Here is an 18478-nt window from a genome sequence, read left to right on the forward strand (position 1 = left end):
GACAAACATATAGGATTTAGCCTGCGAGAGAATGAGACGGAATACAGCTATACAGTTTTTCCTATTCTCGGTCTCCTCTTTATGCTATGCTTCATAGTTATCGCTCCTGGTTATATATGTGTGCGTTTGTGTGCGACTGCATATTACAAAGCGTGGACACATATACAATAATTTCGATACTATACCTGTTTGTAGGTAGGAGCGATAGAAGGGTAGAAGAATAAACAGAGATAAGCACGTAGGTATGCGACAAAAGTATAAGGTCCAAACCAATCGACGGTCGAAATAAAGAAAGAAGGTGCGTGGTCTGTTTTTATTTTACCAAACGTGGTATTTCTTTTCTATTTAAAAATGTTTCTATTTTATTAAAAAATTAATATTAAATTATTTATTTGGCAAATATTGTAATTAACAATTACGAAATATATAGAATATATTAATTGTATTGTCTGCAATATTTTACAAAAAAATCAAATGATTATCAGATACATCAGAGAAAAAGAATTAAACAACATTGTAGAATATTTTTCTTATAAATATCCGAAGACATGTTTTTTAATTATAATGTTTGAATGAACGAAAGGATTTTTCGACAAAATGCCAATTTATTTTTTTTTTCTCCAAACTCGGCGATTTTTCTGCAAAAATGTCAATTTTTTCGCAAAAAGTCGATTATTTTGAGAAAAGTTAAAAAATCAAAATTTTCTTTCGTTCATTCCCTGCGCCAACATCTCTACTAAAGGATAACACTCAGTTTTTTTGTTTATGAGGAACCAATTTTTGCCAGTGAGGGCCACCGAAAATCACCTTTTTTTTTTGGACTATTAGAAAAGTGGCCACAGACAATACCATTTACAATATTTTTACACACACAAAAATTGTGAATATAGTTCACATATATAACTTACATATACCAAAAATTTATATTGATATTAATAAAACTGGCTGCAAAAAAAATTCACAAAAAAGAAACCGCTTTTTTTTACACTCCAAGGTGACATGTCCCCTCAAATGGTGATATCATTCTTTATGCTCCGATAAAATCGCAATCCCTTTTTAATTTGATGTATTTTTAAAGTGAATGACCCAGAACGATAAACAAAACAAACAAATTGAAAGAAAATGAAAGTGAACGGCAAAGTTTCTAAAAATAGAAAAAGAGACAAACATATATACATCAATAATATTGAGCCGCCGAGAGAATGAGCTAGAAAATAGTATACAGTTTTTTATATTACCTTGGTTTTTCTTTATTTCTATAGTTTGTTATATTATTTTTGTTCGAAATATAGTAGCAAGTCTGGTGTATTTTTTTGTACAAAACATGTCATATCTTTTCTGTTTAAAAGTCTTTCTATTTTATTGAAAAATTATTATTATTATTATTATTATTATTATTATTATTATCATTATTATTATTATTATTAATTGGCATTAGGAATTTGAAAGTTCATTTCTGCAAATACCAAATCCAAACTATCATAATTAAAAAGACCTAGCCCGTGTTATTACTCCACACATATAGATAGAAATGCAAACCAATTGGAATTATTGTTTGTTCTGCTTTCTTATGTAAAAGAAATATATTGCAATTATAATTGTGACAATTTACCTTTCTTCCAATCACTCAATAAATACAATTATTGATTTCATCCAGGAGAATTTAAATAAAGTACACCCTAGAAGTATTGAAGATTCTTAAAAAAGATTACGATAAAATTTCAATGATTTTAAGTAGAAATTTTAAGATACATTCTTTTGATGATTGGTCATTAGAACGTTTTACTTTTACTATATTTTAATCTGCAAAGGTTTATTATTTTTACCTCCACTTTGAAACCATGCAAACTTCTTTAAAACAGGTTACGCCCCACCACTGAATTTTCTGGAAAACCCAATAGTAAGAGCCATCTACGTGAAGCATTTATAAAGGCCTCACGTGTTCAACCTTCAATTTCAGTTACAATTTAAGTCATGTCTTAATTCTCATTTCTACTTTCGTTTTAATATAATGCCAGTGAGTTTTATAATTTTTTGACAACGTTTTTTCTAAATTTGTTATTCTCTGTGTTTACACGCACATCGAATCTTTGATTAACTGCGTTTCTAATTTGTAAGTATAATTTTATTAATTAATCGTTTTATCGAATGGGATGTAACAATAGTTTGACTATAGATCACATTCAACGATGAACCGAAACGAAAAGAGAAAATAGTTAATGGATGCTTGAAAAACACCATAAAAAAAGGCCGCTAGAAGATCAGCAGTTTGAATTTCTTGCAGAATTAACCTTATTGTTGGAAATAGCAGTGCAAAGTCACATTATTTATTTCTTCTTCTTCTTTTTCTTCTTCTTCTTCTTCTTCTTGATACGACTTCATCCTGTTGTGAATTTTGTTATTTATGAGACTTACCGGACCCTTTTTGCAAGGAGCCACTCGAATTTACAATTACCGTACCTTTATACATCTCAGAGCGTTTTTTGTTTGTGCAATGACAACATACAGTTTTCATGCCACCATTTTGTTGGTCTTCCCAATAGTCTTGTTTTTGTTTTTCCAACAAAAAATGAACTTTTAATTTACTTTGTATAAATGATTAATACATTTTAATATTAAAATAAAATACAATTTAATAATTTTTTAATATATTGTTAAGTCCTAACCGACAAATATTATCAAATAGTAAGGATAATCATGTTTGGGCCATACTGCCTTCACGGAGTTTAGCTGGGACCAGGTAGGTTCGTATTTTCCAAAAATTAAATTATCATAAAGAATAGTAAATTATCATGGAAATTTTACTGGGTTATGAAAATAATGGAACTAAACATATGATCACCGATAGATTTCAGAATCTGCCCAATATTGGAGCTTTGGTCATCCGGAATAAAATTTTAAAAAGGGTCAACGACTTTAGGTATTTAAGATCGATCATTAAAAAGACGAACGAACGAACAAAGAACTTAAGAAAAGAATCAATTTAGGCAATGCATAATTTTATTCGGTTAATAAATTATTCAGTTCGCGCGGGCGGTTGTTGTCTCTAGGAGCTTAAAAATCAGGATATACGGGACAATCATCTTACAGGTAATCCTTTATGGTAGCGAAACGCGGTCAATTATGTTACGGGACGAAAAGAAATTGAGGGTATTTGAAAATAAAGTTCTTCGTAAAATCTTTGGTGCTAAACGCGATGAGGAAACGGGTGAATGGAGAAAACTCTATAACGTAGAAGTATATCGATTGTACAACAAACCGGACATTATAAACACTTTCACAACCGCATGTTTGCGCAGTGAAACGTCGCCAATGGCCGGCAATATATATATTTTTTTTAATATACTTTTATATATTATTTTGTACCGGCAAATAACGACTGGCCTACCAATGACACCACATGAGTGTCACCGGCGTACGACGACTGGTCTACCAATAACACCACATGAGTGTCACCGGCGTACGACGACTGGCCTGCTTATGGCATCACATTGGTGTCAGCGGTTGTGAAAGTGTTAACTTCCTAAAATCACGTCGATTAAAATGGGCAAGCTACGTGTCGCGCATGGAGAAAAATGTAATAGCTCATGAAATATTAATCGGTATACTAAACGGGAAAAGGTCATCGGGTAGACCGTAGATAAGAAGATAATATTAGGAAGGATCTTAAAGAAATATGGTTTCGGTGACCGCGAATGGAGGGGTCGTGCTCAGGGAAATGAATATTGATGATTGATTATATCAATATGCCGTTTCTGCGGCATTGAACTTTTAAGTTCTTAGCTAGCGCCAGTTAAAAAATAATCATTCCTTTTTATACTGTATTTATCTAAGAAATAATTTTTACTACAAAATGTATTAAATATATATTCAATAAATTAAATAAAATAAGTAAATAAAATAATCTACTGATCTAAGTTAATTGTTTTAATGATATCTATTTTGTAAAAAGTATTCATAATCTATACGATAAATTATAGGTTAAAAAGAGTTCTAATTTTTGCGACATCATTTAACGATTATGCATTGGGCAAATATATATATATAACAGCAATAATATTATCGTATTCGTACATGATAATAAAATCCTGAATTTTCCTATATTATTATTAATTCAACAGAAATTACTGATTTAACTTACTCCTATAATTTAACGATTAAACGAGTTTCTTCTAAGTGCCCAAGAGATTAAATCTTTTATAAACTGCAAGTAATACAAATCTTGCAAGTACCCACATAACATCAAAACTATCTAAAATCTTTCCAAAACATTTCTTGGAAAGCTTTAAGCCTTTCAAAAAGGTTTCTAAAAAATATTTCTACAAGGTGAAAATGTCCGCTTTCAAAAACTTGCAAAAGATTTCTAAAAAGGTTTTTGAAAGATTTTTAAAAATCTTTTCACCATATTTTGCGAAAGGTTTCTAGAAAACATTTTTGAAATTTTTTCGAAAAAGGCAATTGAGGGGAGCTTTTCTTCAGCCCAGGGCTTACCGACCAGATTCCTTCTCACGAATGACCGAATTTTTTTTTTTTCGTTGCGTTGTAAGACTGTGGAGCATATTACGAAACAGACTCTCCATTCCGGCTGAGCGTGGGATCCGTGAAAAAAATTGGAAAGCTGACTGACTGGACCGACGGGATTCGAACCACGGATCCTTTTCGCTTTCTGGGTGCGATTGCTCTTTAACCAATTGAGCTATTTAAGGTTACCGATAAGTACATTTTACAAATGTCTCATAAGTTTGGCATGAAGGCGCTCGTCCCACAGAAGGTTTTTGGAAGATTTTCCGAAACCTTATCGTCATGTTTTGTTAAGGCCGGCGATACAAGTAAAATAAAAATAAAAATCGAATTTTTTTTTTTTATAAATAGTTAGTTTACCATCTAAAAAATATGCCTGTAAATTTTTAGAATGAAATTCGCATTATTTATCGATTAAAAATTCATTTAAGTACTCTGCCTCAACTCAACGCGAACGCTAAACTTTGAACGCGTTTTTCTCAAAACGACTTTTTTCAAATTAACGTGCAAGATAACTCAAAAAGTTCTCAACCGATTCTTATGAACTTTAGTACACATTTTCTTTATAGTATTAGCTTCTAGTTGAATTTTAAGAATGCCACCAAAATTTTCAAAAATTGCCATTTTTGACCATAAAATCGTTAAAAAAAGGGTCAAAAATCAGACTCTTTTTGTCTGAGTCGTGCCAATTTACGATTTTTTGACTTTTTAGATTTTCCTTAGTTCAACAAGAAGATACATGTTTTATTAATATGCTTCGACCCTTTTTTTTAATTTTAGAGTGCTGTAACTAAAGATAAAAATTACCATGATTGATGCGTTTCGCCGCGAGGGCCTCAGGAGTTTGGTTATTACAGCAGCCATTTTGAAAAAAAAAATTTTCAAAAAATCGGATTCTTATATTTTAATATGTAATGACTAAACATGCTAAGTTTCAAAACGATTCATTTATTCCTTCCATTTTAAATAAGCCTCTGAAAAATGGTCAAAATTTAGGCGTTTACATGTATCGCCGGCCTTAAAGGTTTCTATAAATATGTTTGAATTGTTTTTGACATATTTTTCATAATATTTTGACAAACTTTTTTGAAATATTGTGTGAAATCTTTGCAAAAGGTTTCTGCAAGGTTTTATTGTAATTTTTTTTTTTCATCAAGGTTTTGCGAAAAATTATATTTTTTTTGAAATATTTCGGAAATGTTTCCAGAACATATCGCAAAAGATTTCAAGAAAGTTTTGAAAAAATGTTTTGAGAAATATTATTTAAAAGATTACTACAAGATTTAAAACACACTTTGAAAAAATAATTTTTAAAAACGGTTGAAAACCTTTCTGCAACATTTTATGAAATATTTTTGTAAAATCTTTAATGAATCTTTTTCAAAATATTTTAGAAAGATGCTCTGCAAGGTTTCTGAAAGATTTTTTGGAAATATTTAACGAAAACTTTCGTTGAAATATTTCAAAACCTTTCGTGTTATGTGGGTAAGGTTACATTATTTTAGTTTTGTTGTATTGTTATATATCGCTCATGTGTACGTCTCTGTTTACAATGAATAAAAAAGAAATCATTAATAAAACAAATAATTCGTGTATTTTTAAACATTTCATAGACTCTAGTTTATGTATTTAATCCATGATGAAGTATTTAAAAAAAGTTGTTATCCTTGACAACAATATCCAATACATAAAATTTTTCTTGCTACATTTATTGTTCATTTTCCTAATTTTGTATATTTTTCAGATTTAATGATGCTCGCTATCTTGTTAAGTTTTATTTTATTTCTAATTCTATTACACTGCTTTATAAGATATGGAAGAGTGGGAAGACTTATTAGTCTTATTCCAGGACCTAAGGAATATCCCATAATAGGAAATATGCATCACTATCAAGTTGACAATGGTAAGGAATATTAAAATATTTTTCTTTAGTAATTATACAATTAACTATGATTTTTCGTAATAAATAAAGTTCTTAATAAAAACTAATCAATTTTCAATGATTTAGATCATTTAATGGAGACAGGCTGTAAATTGAATAATAAGTATTATCCAATTTACAAAATATGGAGCTTCTTTATTTATATGGTATTTCTACTCGATCCAAATGATATTGAGGTAAATTATTACGAAATAAGAACGAAACAATTAGCTTTATATTTTTCTTTTCATTTTCGTAAGTATAGAAATGCTGAATGTGTTGTTGACACCGGCGAGATTATATGACAGCGATCGGCAAAGTGTTAACAAAAAATGCATAGTTAAATATTTGTGTAACAAGCACAAATATTTATAAAATTACTGAAAAAAAAGCATGATAGGAGTGTTTACATGTATTTTAACTGCTTACATTTTCTAAATAATTATTTTTAATTTCTCTCATTCATTTTATGTAAAAATATTTTTAGATAATGATAAAATAAACTTCGATATTTATAAAAAGAAAAATTTGTACCCTAAATAATTAAACGTATATTGAAAAAGTATATTCTTATAAAGTTACAAAATTGTAATTTTTTTCTAAGGGGCTATTAGGCAACAATGAACATATTGAAAAAGGATATCCGTACAATCTTATTCAATCCTGGCTTTCTACGGGATTATTAACTAGCGGCGGTAAGCAATTTAAATCACTAACCAAAATTTCATAATCAATATACAGGGTGATTCACCAGCCCTTGCCACCTAAATAGCTCCGAGAAAATGATAGTAGCAGAAAAGTGGATAGAGAAAGAGCTATAGGAAAAATTTAGGACTACATAATGACAATAGCATGTTTTATTTTATTGGTCAACTATATTTTTTTGAACACATTTTTATATTTTAATACTTATTTTCGGATAGCAGTTGTCATGTCAAATTGAACGGTGTGCAACATTAATATTTTTTAAGGTCAACGAAAGTCAAACTGGTGAGAAAACCGGCTACGATACAGTTTTATACATCATGGTTGCGTCATGATTGCGTCATGGTTGCGTCATCCTTTAATTATTCAAACAATGGACGGAATAGATATTTTCCGAATAGTTTTGATTTATTATTGTCAGGTTTTATATTTCTGTTTTATTGTCAGGTTTTATATTTTATTATAATCGTTTATTTATTCTCTTACAGTACGAGTGAAATGTCGTGACAGTCTGCAAACTCTCCTAAATATTTCCTAATGCTTTTATCGTTTATAAAAATAACACCAAGTACAAATATAATCTTATAGATCATTACAATTAAAAGAAAAAGAAATGAAATTTTTCATGAAACCTTTCAATATATTTATCACTATTCTATATATATATATATAACTGAATTTTACAGGAAAAAAATGGAAACTACGTCGGAAAATGTTAAAACCTGCATTTTACTTAGATATCCTTCCACATTACTTTACCAATATAATAGAGATATCACAAAATATGGTTGAATGTCTTAAAAAGGAAGCAGATGGAAATCCCATTGTCAAAGATTTAAAAAGTTTTATCGGCCAACACACTCTCAACATAATATGCAGTTAGTAAAATAAGCGATTTTCTGTATATGTAATAATTAATCTTGCTAAATTTACTTTTTGCCACATTTTTTTTTTTTTTTTTTTTGTAGAATCAGCTTTCGGTGTTGAACTGACAGGAAAAAACGAACTAGAAATTAAATATCCTCATGCCATTCATGAGTTTGTTAGAATTTCTTCAATCAGGTAAGTCATCAATATGTTTAGAGAAAAAAATGTAGTTAAATAGAAAATGTTATTTATTGTTTATTAGATTGTCAAGACCATGGTACTACTTCGATAGTATATTTGCATTTTCACCACTTAGTAGAGTACAAAAAGAAAATTTGAAAACGTTGCACAGTTTTTCCAGAAATGTACGTTTTTAGCATACTGTCTATTTAAAGTTTACATTTTCAGAAAATATTTACATTTAAATAAGTATTATTTTTCATTAAGATTATTGCGGAAAGAAAACGTTTTCATAAACAAACTAATGGGAAATATTTGCAAATCAATAAGAATAATGAGGAGGATAATAGTGAGTATTTTCGAATTTTTTAAATAAGATTAAAATTAAATTGAAGAAATAAGGTCTATAGAATTCTTATGTTACAGATTTGTATTCTAAGAAAAGACTTTCTCTGCTAGATCTGCTTATAGCTGCATCTTGGGAAGATAATCAAATAGATGAGGAAGGAATTCGAGAAGAAGTGGATACTTTCATGTTTGGAGTGGGTTTTCGTAAAAGTAGTTACTTACAAGAACAAAGTTTAATAATATTCTATAAAATGATACTTTTTAGGGTTTCGACACTACTGCGAGTGCACTAACCTTTGCTTTGAGTCTTTTTGCTAAGCACAAAAGTGTCCAGGTAATGTTCCCAAATGAAACTATCACTTTACATGATTATTAAGAAATAATTGTTTATTTTTTTATACATTTATAGTAATTAAAATAAGAAATTATTTATATAATATATAAAATTAATCTTTTCACTAAGTTTAGGGACATTTTACTAATACTAATTAATAATGATATTAAATGAAAATAAGTTTCATCGGTACTCAAATAATTATTAAGATCTACAAAGTTTTTTAGATTTAGCGTTTTTCATATATAGCCTATCCAATAAGTAATTAATGACGTATTTGTTTTTAGAAAAATATAAGAGACGAGGTTCGATCGATTATGCAAGATGATAATTTTACGATGTCATCACTTTCAAACCTTTCGTATTTGAACCGATGTTTGAAAGAATCAATGCGTTTATATCCAAGCGTCCATGTGATTTTTCGGAAAATTTTTCGTGATTTGCAGCTAAGTATGAAATCTGTATTCATTTATACGCATACTCTTTAACCAGTTAACTGTGTTTGACGAGCATACACTTCATGAAGAAGTGTCAGAATTTTGTGTCATGACGAGTACATTTGTCATGCGCATAAAGTTATGACCTTTGGCTTTTTAAATTGTATTTTTTGTAAAAAACTAAATGTATTATTAAATTTCAAGATATTTAGAATATTTTAAGGCTACGCCGGGATAAAAAAGAACAAATAAAAATTATGAAAAATTAGACATGAACTCATGTGTCCCGCATTTATTGCAATGTATAGTCAATCAAAAATAGATTACCTTATGTTTAAAGTATATTTATGTAAGGTTATCGCAAATACTTGAAAAATCGTGAAGAGTTATATAGGACATCCCAGCGACACTTACTCTGTGTTTGACGAATGTAATCGTCATCGGTCAATTTGTGCTATGCACAGCGATGAACACTTTCAAAACGGAGCGCCACGGTTAATTGGTTAATACAAAACTTGTACTATTAAGTTTTTATTTTATTTTCTATGTACTTGTGTATTAATTTTGCAGAACATTATTTAATTCCATCTGGTACGATCGTTGGAGTGAATATTTACAGCGTGCACAGAAATCCAAAATATTGGCCAAATCCAAATGTTTTTGATCCAGACAGATTTTTACCGGAGAATAGTACAGGACGTCATCCCTATTCCTTCATACCATTTAGTGCTGGGCGGAGAATCTGTATTGGTAAATGGCTTATGTAGAAATAACTAGAACAATTTAAAAATTATTATTTTTATTCTTGTATTTGTCATTTCTCAGGTCAAAACTTTGCAATGCACGAGCTAAGACTCATAGTTGCTTTTATATTGTATCATTTTGAATTAGAACCAGTGGATGAGCTAGATGATGTTACATTTGCGGCTAATATAACTCTTACCCCGATTAAACCATTGCGAATCAAATTTATACCAATTTCATAGGTATTTTTATGCATATTACTTTTTACAGAATGATAAACATTTATATCTTTTGTAGAAAATATATTAAAAAGTCGTGAATAATTTTAAAGAACAAAATGAACTTTTAATTGACTTTGTTTAAATTTATATTTTATTTATAAAAAAATAATAAATACGCAATTTAGTATTTTTTAAATATGTATATTTATTTAGATATTGTATAATTAAATTGACAAAAAATATACATATATATGTTAGATCATATATACGTTATGGTTTTTGGAAAAAAAAGTTGATTTGCATGGATCTGGAAACAATATATTGTTTACGATTGCTGCTGTGTATGTATGTTATCTTGTCTGAATGTGTGTTCTGGAAATATAATAAAAGAAAAGATTGCACCGGTTAGTGCATTTAGATGATCAGAGAACAATTTCAGACAAACAAACAACGAGGGAGCACATTGAGAGAATTTACAGAAAAGATCGAGTTGTTCGTATATTAGAAAGTATTCGTAGATACTTATTGAAATATTATAATGATTTGTAGTAAGTTAAAATATTATCAATTTCAACAAACAGTTTCGCAGCGATATTATTTCTAGAAAACATAAATATTGATTTAAAGAGTCTAAAAATTAAACTTTATAAATATTTGCAAAATTATTAATATTTTTAAATTAATGACTTCCTTTCAAACCCTCTAATAAGGATATCTTACCCTGAAGCACCAACGGATTTTAATGAACTTTGGTATTTCAGTGGTATACCTTTAAGGTATTATTGTAGTAAAAAAACTTTCGTCCATTGGCCTACCAATTTTAAGAGAAAACCTTTTTAAGTCTTTTTTTTTTATATCCGTGTTATATTTTTTTAAATGTAAGAATTTACTAACTGACAAGATTGGTATATAATAGTAGCGTTTCTTGCGTTGGTGATTAGTGTTTGGTCTTTTATGAAGGAGATTTTTGAAGTGATAACTTCTTCAAAATAGGAATGATTTGAAAAATTGTAACGCTTTAGCGATCGGTGTCATAACGCGGCGATGAAACGGAAGTAAGAAGAGAAATATTCTAATTCTCAATCTTTTCTATTCTCTGTCTCTGCTTCGTAGTCCCTACTCATGGCTATTAAGCTTTGTATAAGTGTATGTTGTGTGTGACACAAAAATAATAAGCAGAGAATAAAAAATAATAAACGCTTCTACCTACAAACAGGTTTAGTATCGAAATTATATGAATCCACGCTTCGTAGTATGCAGTCGTACACAAACACACACATATACAACCAGGAGCGATAACTACGAAGCAGAGAATAAAGAGGAGACCGAGAATAGGAAAAACTGTATAGCTATTGGGATCTCTGGCAGGGGCGTGGCTAGAGCACTATAGAAATGAGTACTCTCATCCGCCATTTTTGCTCCTCGAGTGAGCGGACAGTTTTAAAAAGACATATGTAGTGAGTGTTAGTCTGTGAGTTTTATCGTTATTTTTTGCAATTTTTTTAATTATTTATGAATGAATGAAGAAGAAATTTTATTGAAATCGTGTAATAGTCGTAGACAACTAGTGATTTCTGTCTGAAAACATATTGAAAAATACATTTGATTTACTAAAAGTATTATTTGAGAAAATCAACATTGATTTTCCAAATTGTTGCTGTGTTAAGTACAAAATAATTATACATTTTTTCAATGTTCGTTAGTATTACGTGAAAAATTATTATGAGAACTGCAAACGTCATACCAAAGTATATGGATCTGCGACTATGAAATGAAGAATTTTAAACATTTAATTTATGCATTTGCTGCACATACATTGTGCATTGTTAATAATGACGTTAATTTTATTATTTTTAATTTTATAATATTTTTACAACGGAACAAATGAATAAATAAATATAAATATATTCATATAAATGATACAAATTTATTTTATTTCAAATGTACAATTCTAACTACTCACTTATGCTATGTGCAGTTCATTACTTTTTTTTTTTAAATATATACAATTTTTACCATGTTTAATTAAGTTCATGATTATGAAACATTGTATTTGCTTAAATATTCTGAAGCTGCTGAATACGATTTATATTCTTTTAAAATTGCATTTATTCTCTCTATTTGAGCCCTCATAGATTTTCATATAGATAGATTTTCAGCAAGCAAAGACATAATGGTCTCTTCGTCAACAGATTTTATTCCACTTTCATACTCCTAAAAAAAAATACAATTATTATTTTTAAATTTACAATTAATTTACATATTTATATAACATAAAAATAAATAATTAATGTTTCAAAATAAGAATATAATACCATTTTGCTTTTAGCAGCGACTGATCTTTTGTTGTTGTCTTCCTTTTTTACTGGCATACTTTTCATCTGTTTTAAAATAAAAATAAGAGTTATTAAGCTTTTATTCGTAATATGTTATTCAATATATTTAATATATATTACTAAACAAATCCAGTATTTTTATAATTTAAACAGATTATCTATTTTTCAGAGTAATATTAAAACATTACTTACCAAACTATTACTGAAACGTTCCAAATAGAGAAGTTATCCATGTTTATAAATCAATCACTGAATAGTATTTTGTAGTTTAATCTATCTTTTAATGTTAAAAATAGAAAGGTTAAGTACTAACATCAACTATCAAATAATATTTTTCATGAAATTTAATACAATTATCAATAAATAATTCAATCTCGCTTGATGTCAACAAACGTGTTTACTATACAAAATCATACTGGTGTCTTCTCTGTAGGAGCAAAAATGGCGGATGAGAGTACTCATCTCTATAGTGCTCTACTAGAGATTAGGGATCCTCTAGGAGGGATGCGCCATTGGCTGAAAATTTTGGGGGACCGCTTGAATTTATAATAATTTTTTCGTGTAACCTATTCTATTTTTTTTCTGTATTTGATGCAATTCATTATTTCATAATTATTTTAATGTTTGAATCATTCGCGCGCAAAATCGAGTTCCGGTCCCCCAGCAACAGTGATCCCATTCGTACGATAATTTGAGGCCCTGTACGATCCAAAATTCGTGGTGTACGATCCATTTGGAATTTCGAAAACTTGATGACCCTTTTTTTTTTTAGTCAACAAATTTAGGAAAGGTGCACCCCCATCACTACTACCACCACCACCATCACGATACGATCCGTGTACGATCCGTGTACGAACAAGTCTATCTCCCTGCGGACCGCCGTTTTTTTTCGTTTTCATGATAGGGTTTTGAACTTGATGACTAAAAAAAAAAAAAGGGTCATCAACTTTGAAAAAGTTGGAACTTGGACACTTTTTCCACATTTTGAAAATTTCGTCCGAGAAATTGTCGGATTTCAAATTTTCCTGGGGCGTACGATAATTTTCTGCCACGTACGATAATTTTACACCCCTGTGTCGATCAGACGAACTAAAGTCTCTGGGAACACTGCCCAGCAATGTACATGGCGCATCCCTCCTATAGGATCCCTACTAGAGATCTCAATATTCTGTTTCATTCTCTCGCAGGCTCAATCCTATATGTTTATCTCTTTTTCTCTTCTTAGTATCATGGTCGTAATTTTTCTTAATTTTGTAAAAGATAATATATATAATAATATCTATGAAATTGGTATAAATTTGATTCGCAATGGTTTAGTCGAGGTAAGAGTTATATCAGCCGAAAATTTAACATCATCTAGTTCATCCACCGGTTCTAACTTAAAATTGTACAATATAAAAGCTACGAAGAGTTTAAGCTCAAGCATCGCCAATTTTTGACCTGCAAAATGAAAAATACAAGAATAAAAATAATAATTTTTAAATTGTTCTAGTCATTTCTACATAAGCCATTTACCAATACAGTTTCTCGGGCCAGCACTAAATGGTATGTAGGAATAAGGATGACGTCCTTTAATATTTTCTGGTAAAAATCTATCCGGATCGAAAACATTTGGATTTGGCCAATATTCCGGATTTCTATGCACGCTGTAAATGTTTATATTACAATACGTACCAGACGGAATTAAATAACGTTCTGAAAAATTAACATGATTCTATAGTTAAGAAAATAAAAAATCAATATTACACAAACAATACATCTATATAAGTATACATATATATTCATATGATTTCATACTTAGCTGCATATCTTCAGAAATTCGTCGAGATATTATATGGACGCTTGGATACAAGCGAAAAGATTCTTTTAGACATCTCTCCAAATACGAAAGTTTTGAAAGTGACGATATCGTTAGATTATCTTCTTGCATAATCGATTGAACCTCGTCTCTTATATTTTCCTAGCAATAAACATGTAACTTATTATTTATTATATAAACTGTAAAAAAAAAAAAACAACTTTAAAAGTCATAGTAATTTTTGTTAGAATTTTATTTTAAATTAAACTTATTTTCAGTTACTATCATAATTAATTAGTATTAGTAACAAGTCCTTAAACTTAGTGAAAAGATTTAATAATTAATTTTTTATTTTAATTATTATACATGTATAAAAAATTAATTGATTATTGTTCGCTAATCATTTCAACTGATAATTTTTTCTGGTTACTTTACCTGGACATCTTTGTGCTTAGCAAAAAGACTCAAAGCAAATGACAGTGTACTTGCTGTAGTATCGTGGCCCTGAAAAATTTTATTTTAAATAACACTTTTTTAACTTTTTTTCTTAAAAAAAAAAAAAAGTACATTGACAAGAGAACCTACTTCAAAAATAAAAGTATCAACTTCTTCGCGAATTCCTTCCTCATCTATTTGATTATTGCTCCAAGATGCAGCTATAAGCAGATCTAGCATAGATAATTTTTTCTTGGATTGAAAATCTGTAACATAAAAATTCTATTGACCTTGTTTTCTCGATTAAATTTTAATCTTATTTAAAAAAAATTCGAAAAACTTACTGTCCTTCTCCGAATATTTATTAAAAACGTTATCCTCCTCAATATTCTCATTGATTTGCAAATATTTCCCATTAGTATTTTCATGAAAACGTTTCCTTTCAGCAATTATCTTAATAAATAAAAAGCACTTGTTTGAATTAAGATTTTTTTTAGAAAACATCGATTTAGAAATAAATTGTATTAAATAGACGTACATTTCTTGAAAAATCGTGTAACGTTTTCAACGTTTTCCTTTGTACTCTAGCAATTGGTGAAAATGCAAATATTGTATCCGACAAGTACCAAGGTCTAAAAGATCTAATAACAAATAAATTATATTTTTTGTTTTAGTGACTTGATTTTTTAAAAAAAGATTAATAAATTACCTATATGCAACAATGCTGCCATAAACATGAACGGCCTGACGATATTCAGATTCCAGTTCGTTTTCTCCGTTCAATTGGATACCCATAGCTGTTTCTACAAACAAGATTTGACAAAAAATAAATTTCGTTAGGCTAATTGTTAAATATACAGAAAATGGTTCTTTTCACTTACGGCATATTGCGTTTAGAGTGTACTTGCTAATAAATGTTCGTAGATCTTTGATAATAGGATTTCCATCTCCCTCTTTTTGAAGAGATTCGACAAGATCTTTTGATTCTTCAATTAAATTGATAAAGTAATGTTTAAGGATGTTGAAGTGGAATGCAGGAGTTAACATTTTCCGTCGTAAGTGCCATTTTTCACCTGTCAAAAAAAAATTACATTATATTCAAAATATTATTAAATATATTGTAAAGCTTCAGATTAAATCGCTTTCCAATCACTTGCGATTGTAAAGGTTTATAGGAATATATGTGCCCATGAAGTTTAAATGTATATATTAATTAGCAAAAAAAGGACTAGGCAGTATCCCTAGTTAGCCGGTTATCACTACATTTCGTTTGCACTGATATACCTTAAATAAACGGTCTGGGATATTTGCCCTTTTATCAATCGGGTTTTCTTCGAAGTTAATGTACAGATCGAATTTACTCTAAATATTTATCACAGTTAGAAAAATCGAAAACTCTAATTGAAAAAATAACAGATAAAAATGTTGTAAAAAAAAAAGGAAAAAACTAGTGTCTTTTTGTAAGGCTTGAACGAATAAAAACGTATTTATAAAAAGCTCGTTTTAATTGCATCATTTGAGACATTTAATACTAAGTATTTTGTTTCAAAAATTTGCTTTAGAGTAATGAAAATTAACTTAAGAAAAGAATCAATTCATGCAATGCGTACTTTTATTCGGTCAATAAATTACTCAGATCGCGGTTGCTGTTTAGAAGCTTAAAAATTAGGATATACAGAACAATCATCTTGCCAGTAGTCCTTTATGGTAGCAAAATGTGGTCATTTACATTACGGGACGAAAAGAAATTGAGGGTTTTCGAAAATAAAATTCTTCTTTCTAAATCTTCTATGCAAAACGCGCAATGATGAAACGGGGGAATGGATAGGAGTACTTAATGTAGAAATACACCGGCTGTACAATAAACCGGATATCATTAACTTTGTAAAATAACGCCGATTTTGATAGGCACGTCACGTGGGGCACATGGAGGAGAATCGAACGGCGCATAAAAGACGAAAATGAGAGGACAATATTATTTTGGGATTTTAAAGAAATAGGATACGAAGACCAGGAATGAAAAGGTCGTGCTCAGGGACGAGAACACTGGCGGAATTTGGTATTTGTAGTAATGAACTTTCGATTTCCTAATGCCAATTAATAATATTAATAATAATAATAATAATAATAATAATAACAATAATAATAATAATAATTTAAATTGCTTACCGTTGCTTATTAGTAGTCCATAAGAAAGCCAGGGTATAAGAGGTTTGTACAAAATTCCTTTTTCAATATGTTCATTGCTCTTCAGTAGTTCCTAGGATATACAATTTATTCTTTTTAACTTATTTACATTGATTTTTCGATTTACATTTAATGTTGGAATTTGTATTACGTTAAATGAGTTAGGAAAAATTGAGAATAGTCTTTTAAAAATATTATTATAAAAAGATACATTGATAATCCTGCTATGTTTTGTTTAAAGCAATTTTAAATTTTTGGGCTAGTATAAAATATATTTGGCTATTTATTTTTGGCAATGAATGATGTAGAACACATTTAGCTTTTCTGTATATCAAAAATTTAAAATAAAATTAAAAAAAATTTATTTTTTTTTAAAATTTTATAATAATTTACCTGAATATCATCTGGATCGAATATAAATACTGTACAAAGAAAGAAGCTCCATATTTTGAAAATTGGATAATACTCATCACTTAATCTCCATAGTTGGTAAAGTAATTTTTCTATATTATTAATAATAAGTTAGTATTAGATGAGAACTTTATTTACTAAGAAGAATCATAGTTTATTGTGTATAATTACTAAAGAAAAATATTTTATAACATTCCTTACCATTGTCAACTTGAAAATAATGCATATTCCCAATTATCGGATATCCCGGAGGTTCCGGAATAAGACTTAAAAATTTTCCCGCTCTTCTATATCTTATCCAACAGTGTAATAAAAATAAAAGTAAAATTGAACTTAACAAGATAGAATACATCGTTAAATCTGAAAAATATTCAAAATTAGATGAATGATCTGTAAATGCAACAAGAGCAATCTTACGTATTAATTATTATATTGAAAGATAATATTTTTTAAATACTTTCGTTCTTTTGTCAATGATTATTATAAAAATTAAAATTTATGATACTTTTAAAAGTGTACAAGAAAAAATGGTTTAATAATTTTGGTTTCTTTTTCATTAAATATAAACATATAGGGGGGGGGGGGGTCATTCCACGTCAAATCGATCAATAGTTGGAATCGACCCCTTTCGATTTGAACGAAATTTGGTCAGAAGTTTTCTTTTATCCTATAACGAAGTTTTGCTAAAGGAAAAAATTTTTAAAAATTGTTGCCAAAAGTTATACAAAATTCAAAATTTCATTATTTTTCTTGTTTTTTAAACCTATGTTTTAAATATCTCGAAGACTATTGCAATTACAAAAAAAAAATAACTTACGGCTTGTTTTAAAGAGGATACTTGAGGCTATGAAAAAAAAAAATTTGTTCGAAAAAAAATTTTTGAAAAATCTCGATTTTATGAAATTGTGAATTTTTTAAACTTTTCAAAACTGACAATCGACAATAAATTTTTAGTTCAAATTTTTGTCTACACTACCTTGTACCAATCTTAAGAGATCCTGTAATTTTTGACACTGCGTTTTTTGTTTTTTTT

The 18478-nt window shown here is 29.0% G+C and overlaps 2 protein-coding genes across 2 annotated transcripts; one reads left to right on the top strand and one right to left on the bottom strand.

Annotated features, from left to right (window-relative positions):
• Window positions 1-6137: 6137 nt before the first annotated feature.
• On the top strand, window positions 6138-12067 carry LOC107067900 (cytochrome P450 4C1). Its single transcript, XM_089175561.1, has 12 exons — window positions 6138-6424; window positions 6530-6639; window positions 7047-7137; window positions 7834-8025; window positions 8116-8209; window positions 8277-8379; window positions 8462-8543; window positions 8621-8736; window positions 8808-8876; window positions 9164-9326; window positions 9884-10063; window positions 10139-12067. Exons 1-12 carry the CDS (start codon window positions 6271-6273, stop codon window positions 10297-10299), a joined length of 1515 nt encoding a protein of 504 aa, XP_089031687.1. The 5' UTR covers window positions 6138-6270; the 3' UTR covers window positions 10300-12067.
• Window positions 12068-12183: 116 nt separating this feature from the next.
• LOC107067935 (cytochrome P450 4C1) lies at window positions 12184-17805 on the bottom strand. The gene is made up of 14 exons (XM_015323881.2): window positions 17647-17805; window positions 17428-17537; window positions 17017-17107; window positions 15729-15920; window positions 15557-15650; window positions 15386-15488; window positions 15192-15300; window positions 14998-15113; window positions 14848-14916; window positions 14412-14574; window positions 14130-14309; window positions 12807-14054; window positions 12594-12659; window positions 12184-12492 (listed from the first exon to the last, which is right to left on the bottom strand). Exons 1-12 carry the CDS (start codon window positions 17795-17797, stop codon window positions 13894-13896), a joined length of 1539 nt encoding a protein of 512 aa, XP_015179367.1. The 5' UTR covers window positions 17798-17805; the 3' UTR covers window positions 12184-12492; window positions 12594-12659; window positions 12807-13893.
• Window positions 17806-18478: the final 673 nt, after the last annotated feature.

The sequence above is a fragment of the Polistes dominula genome, unplaced genomic scaffold, assembly GCF_049000335.1.
Source record: "Polistes dominula isolate Pdom_NZ unplaced genomic scaffold, Pdom_raw_medaka contig_17, whole genome shotgun sequence".
NCBI lineage: Eukaryota > Metazoa > Arthropoda > Insecta > Hymenoptera > Vespidae > Polistes > Polistes dominula.

Bases quoted from the DNA above. Each gene is read 5' to 3' on its own strand.
- LOC107067900 (XM_089175561.1), top strand. From the start codon at position 6,271: ATGATGCTCGCTATCTTGTTAAGTTTTATTTTATTTCTAATTCTATTA. The intron at 8,380-8,461 runs GTACGTTTTTAG...TTTTTCATTAAG, and splicing joins TGCACAGTTTTTCCAGAAAT to ATTATTGCGGAAAGAAAACG. The intron at 8,544-8,620 runs GTGAGTATTTTC...CTTATGTTACAG, and splicing joins GAATAATGAGGAGGATAATA to ATTTGTATTCTAAGAAAAGA.
- LOC107067935 (XM_015323881.2), bottom strand. From the start codon at position 17,797: ATGTATTCTATCTTGTTAAGTTCAATTTTACTTTTATTTTTATTACAC. The intron at 17,108-17,427 runs GTAAATTATTAT...TGTATATCCTAG, and splicing joins TCGATCCAGATGATATTCAG to GAACTACTGAAGAGCAATGA. The intron at 15,651-15,728 runs GTAAGTGAAAAG...TCTTGTTTGTAG, and splicing joins CACTCTAAACGCAATATGCC to AAACAGCTATGGGTATCCAA.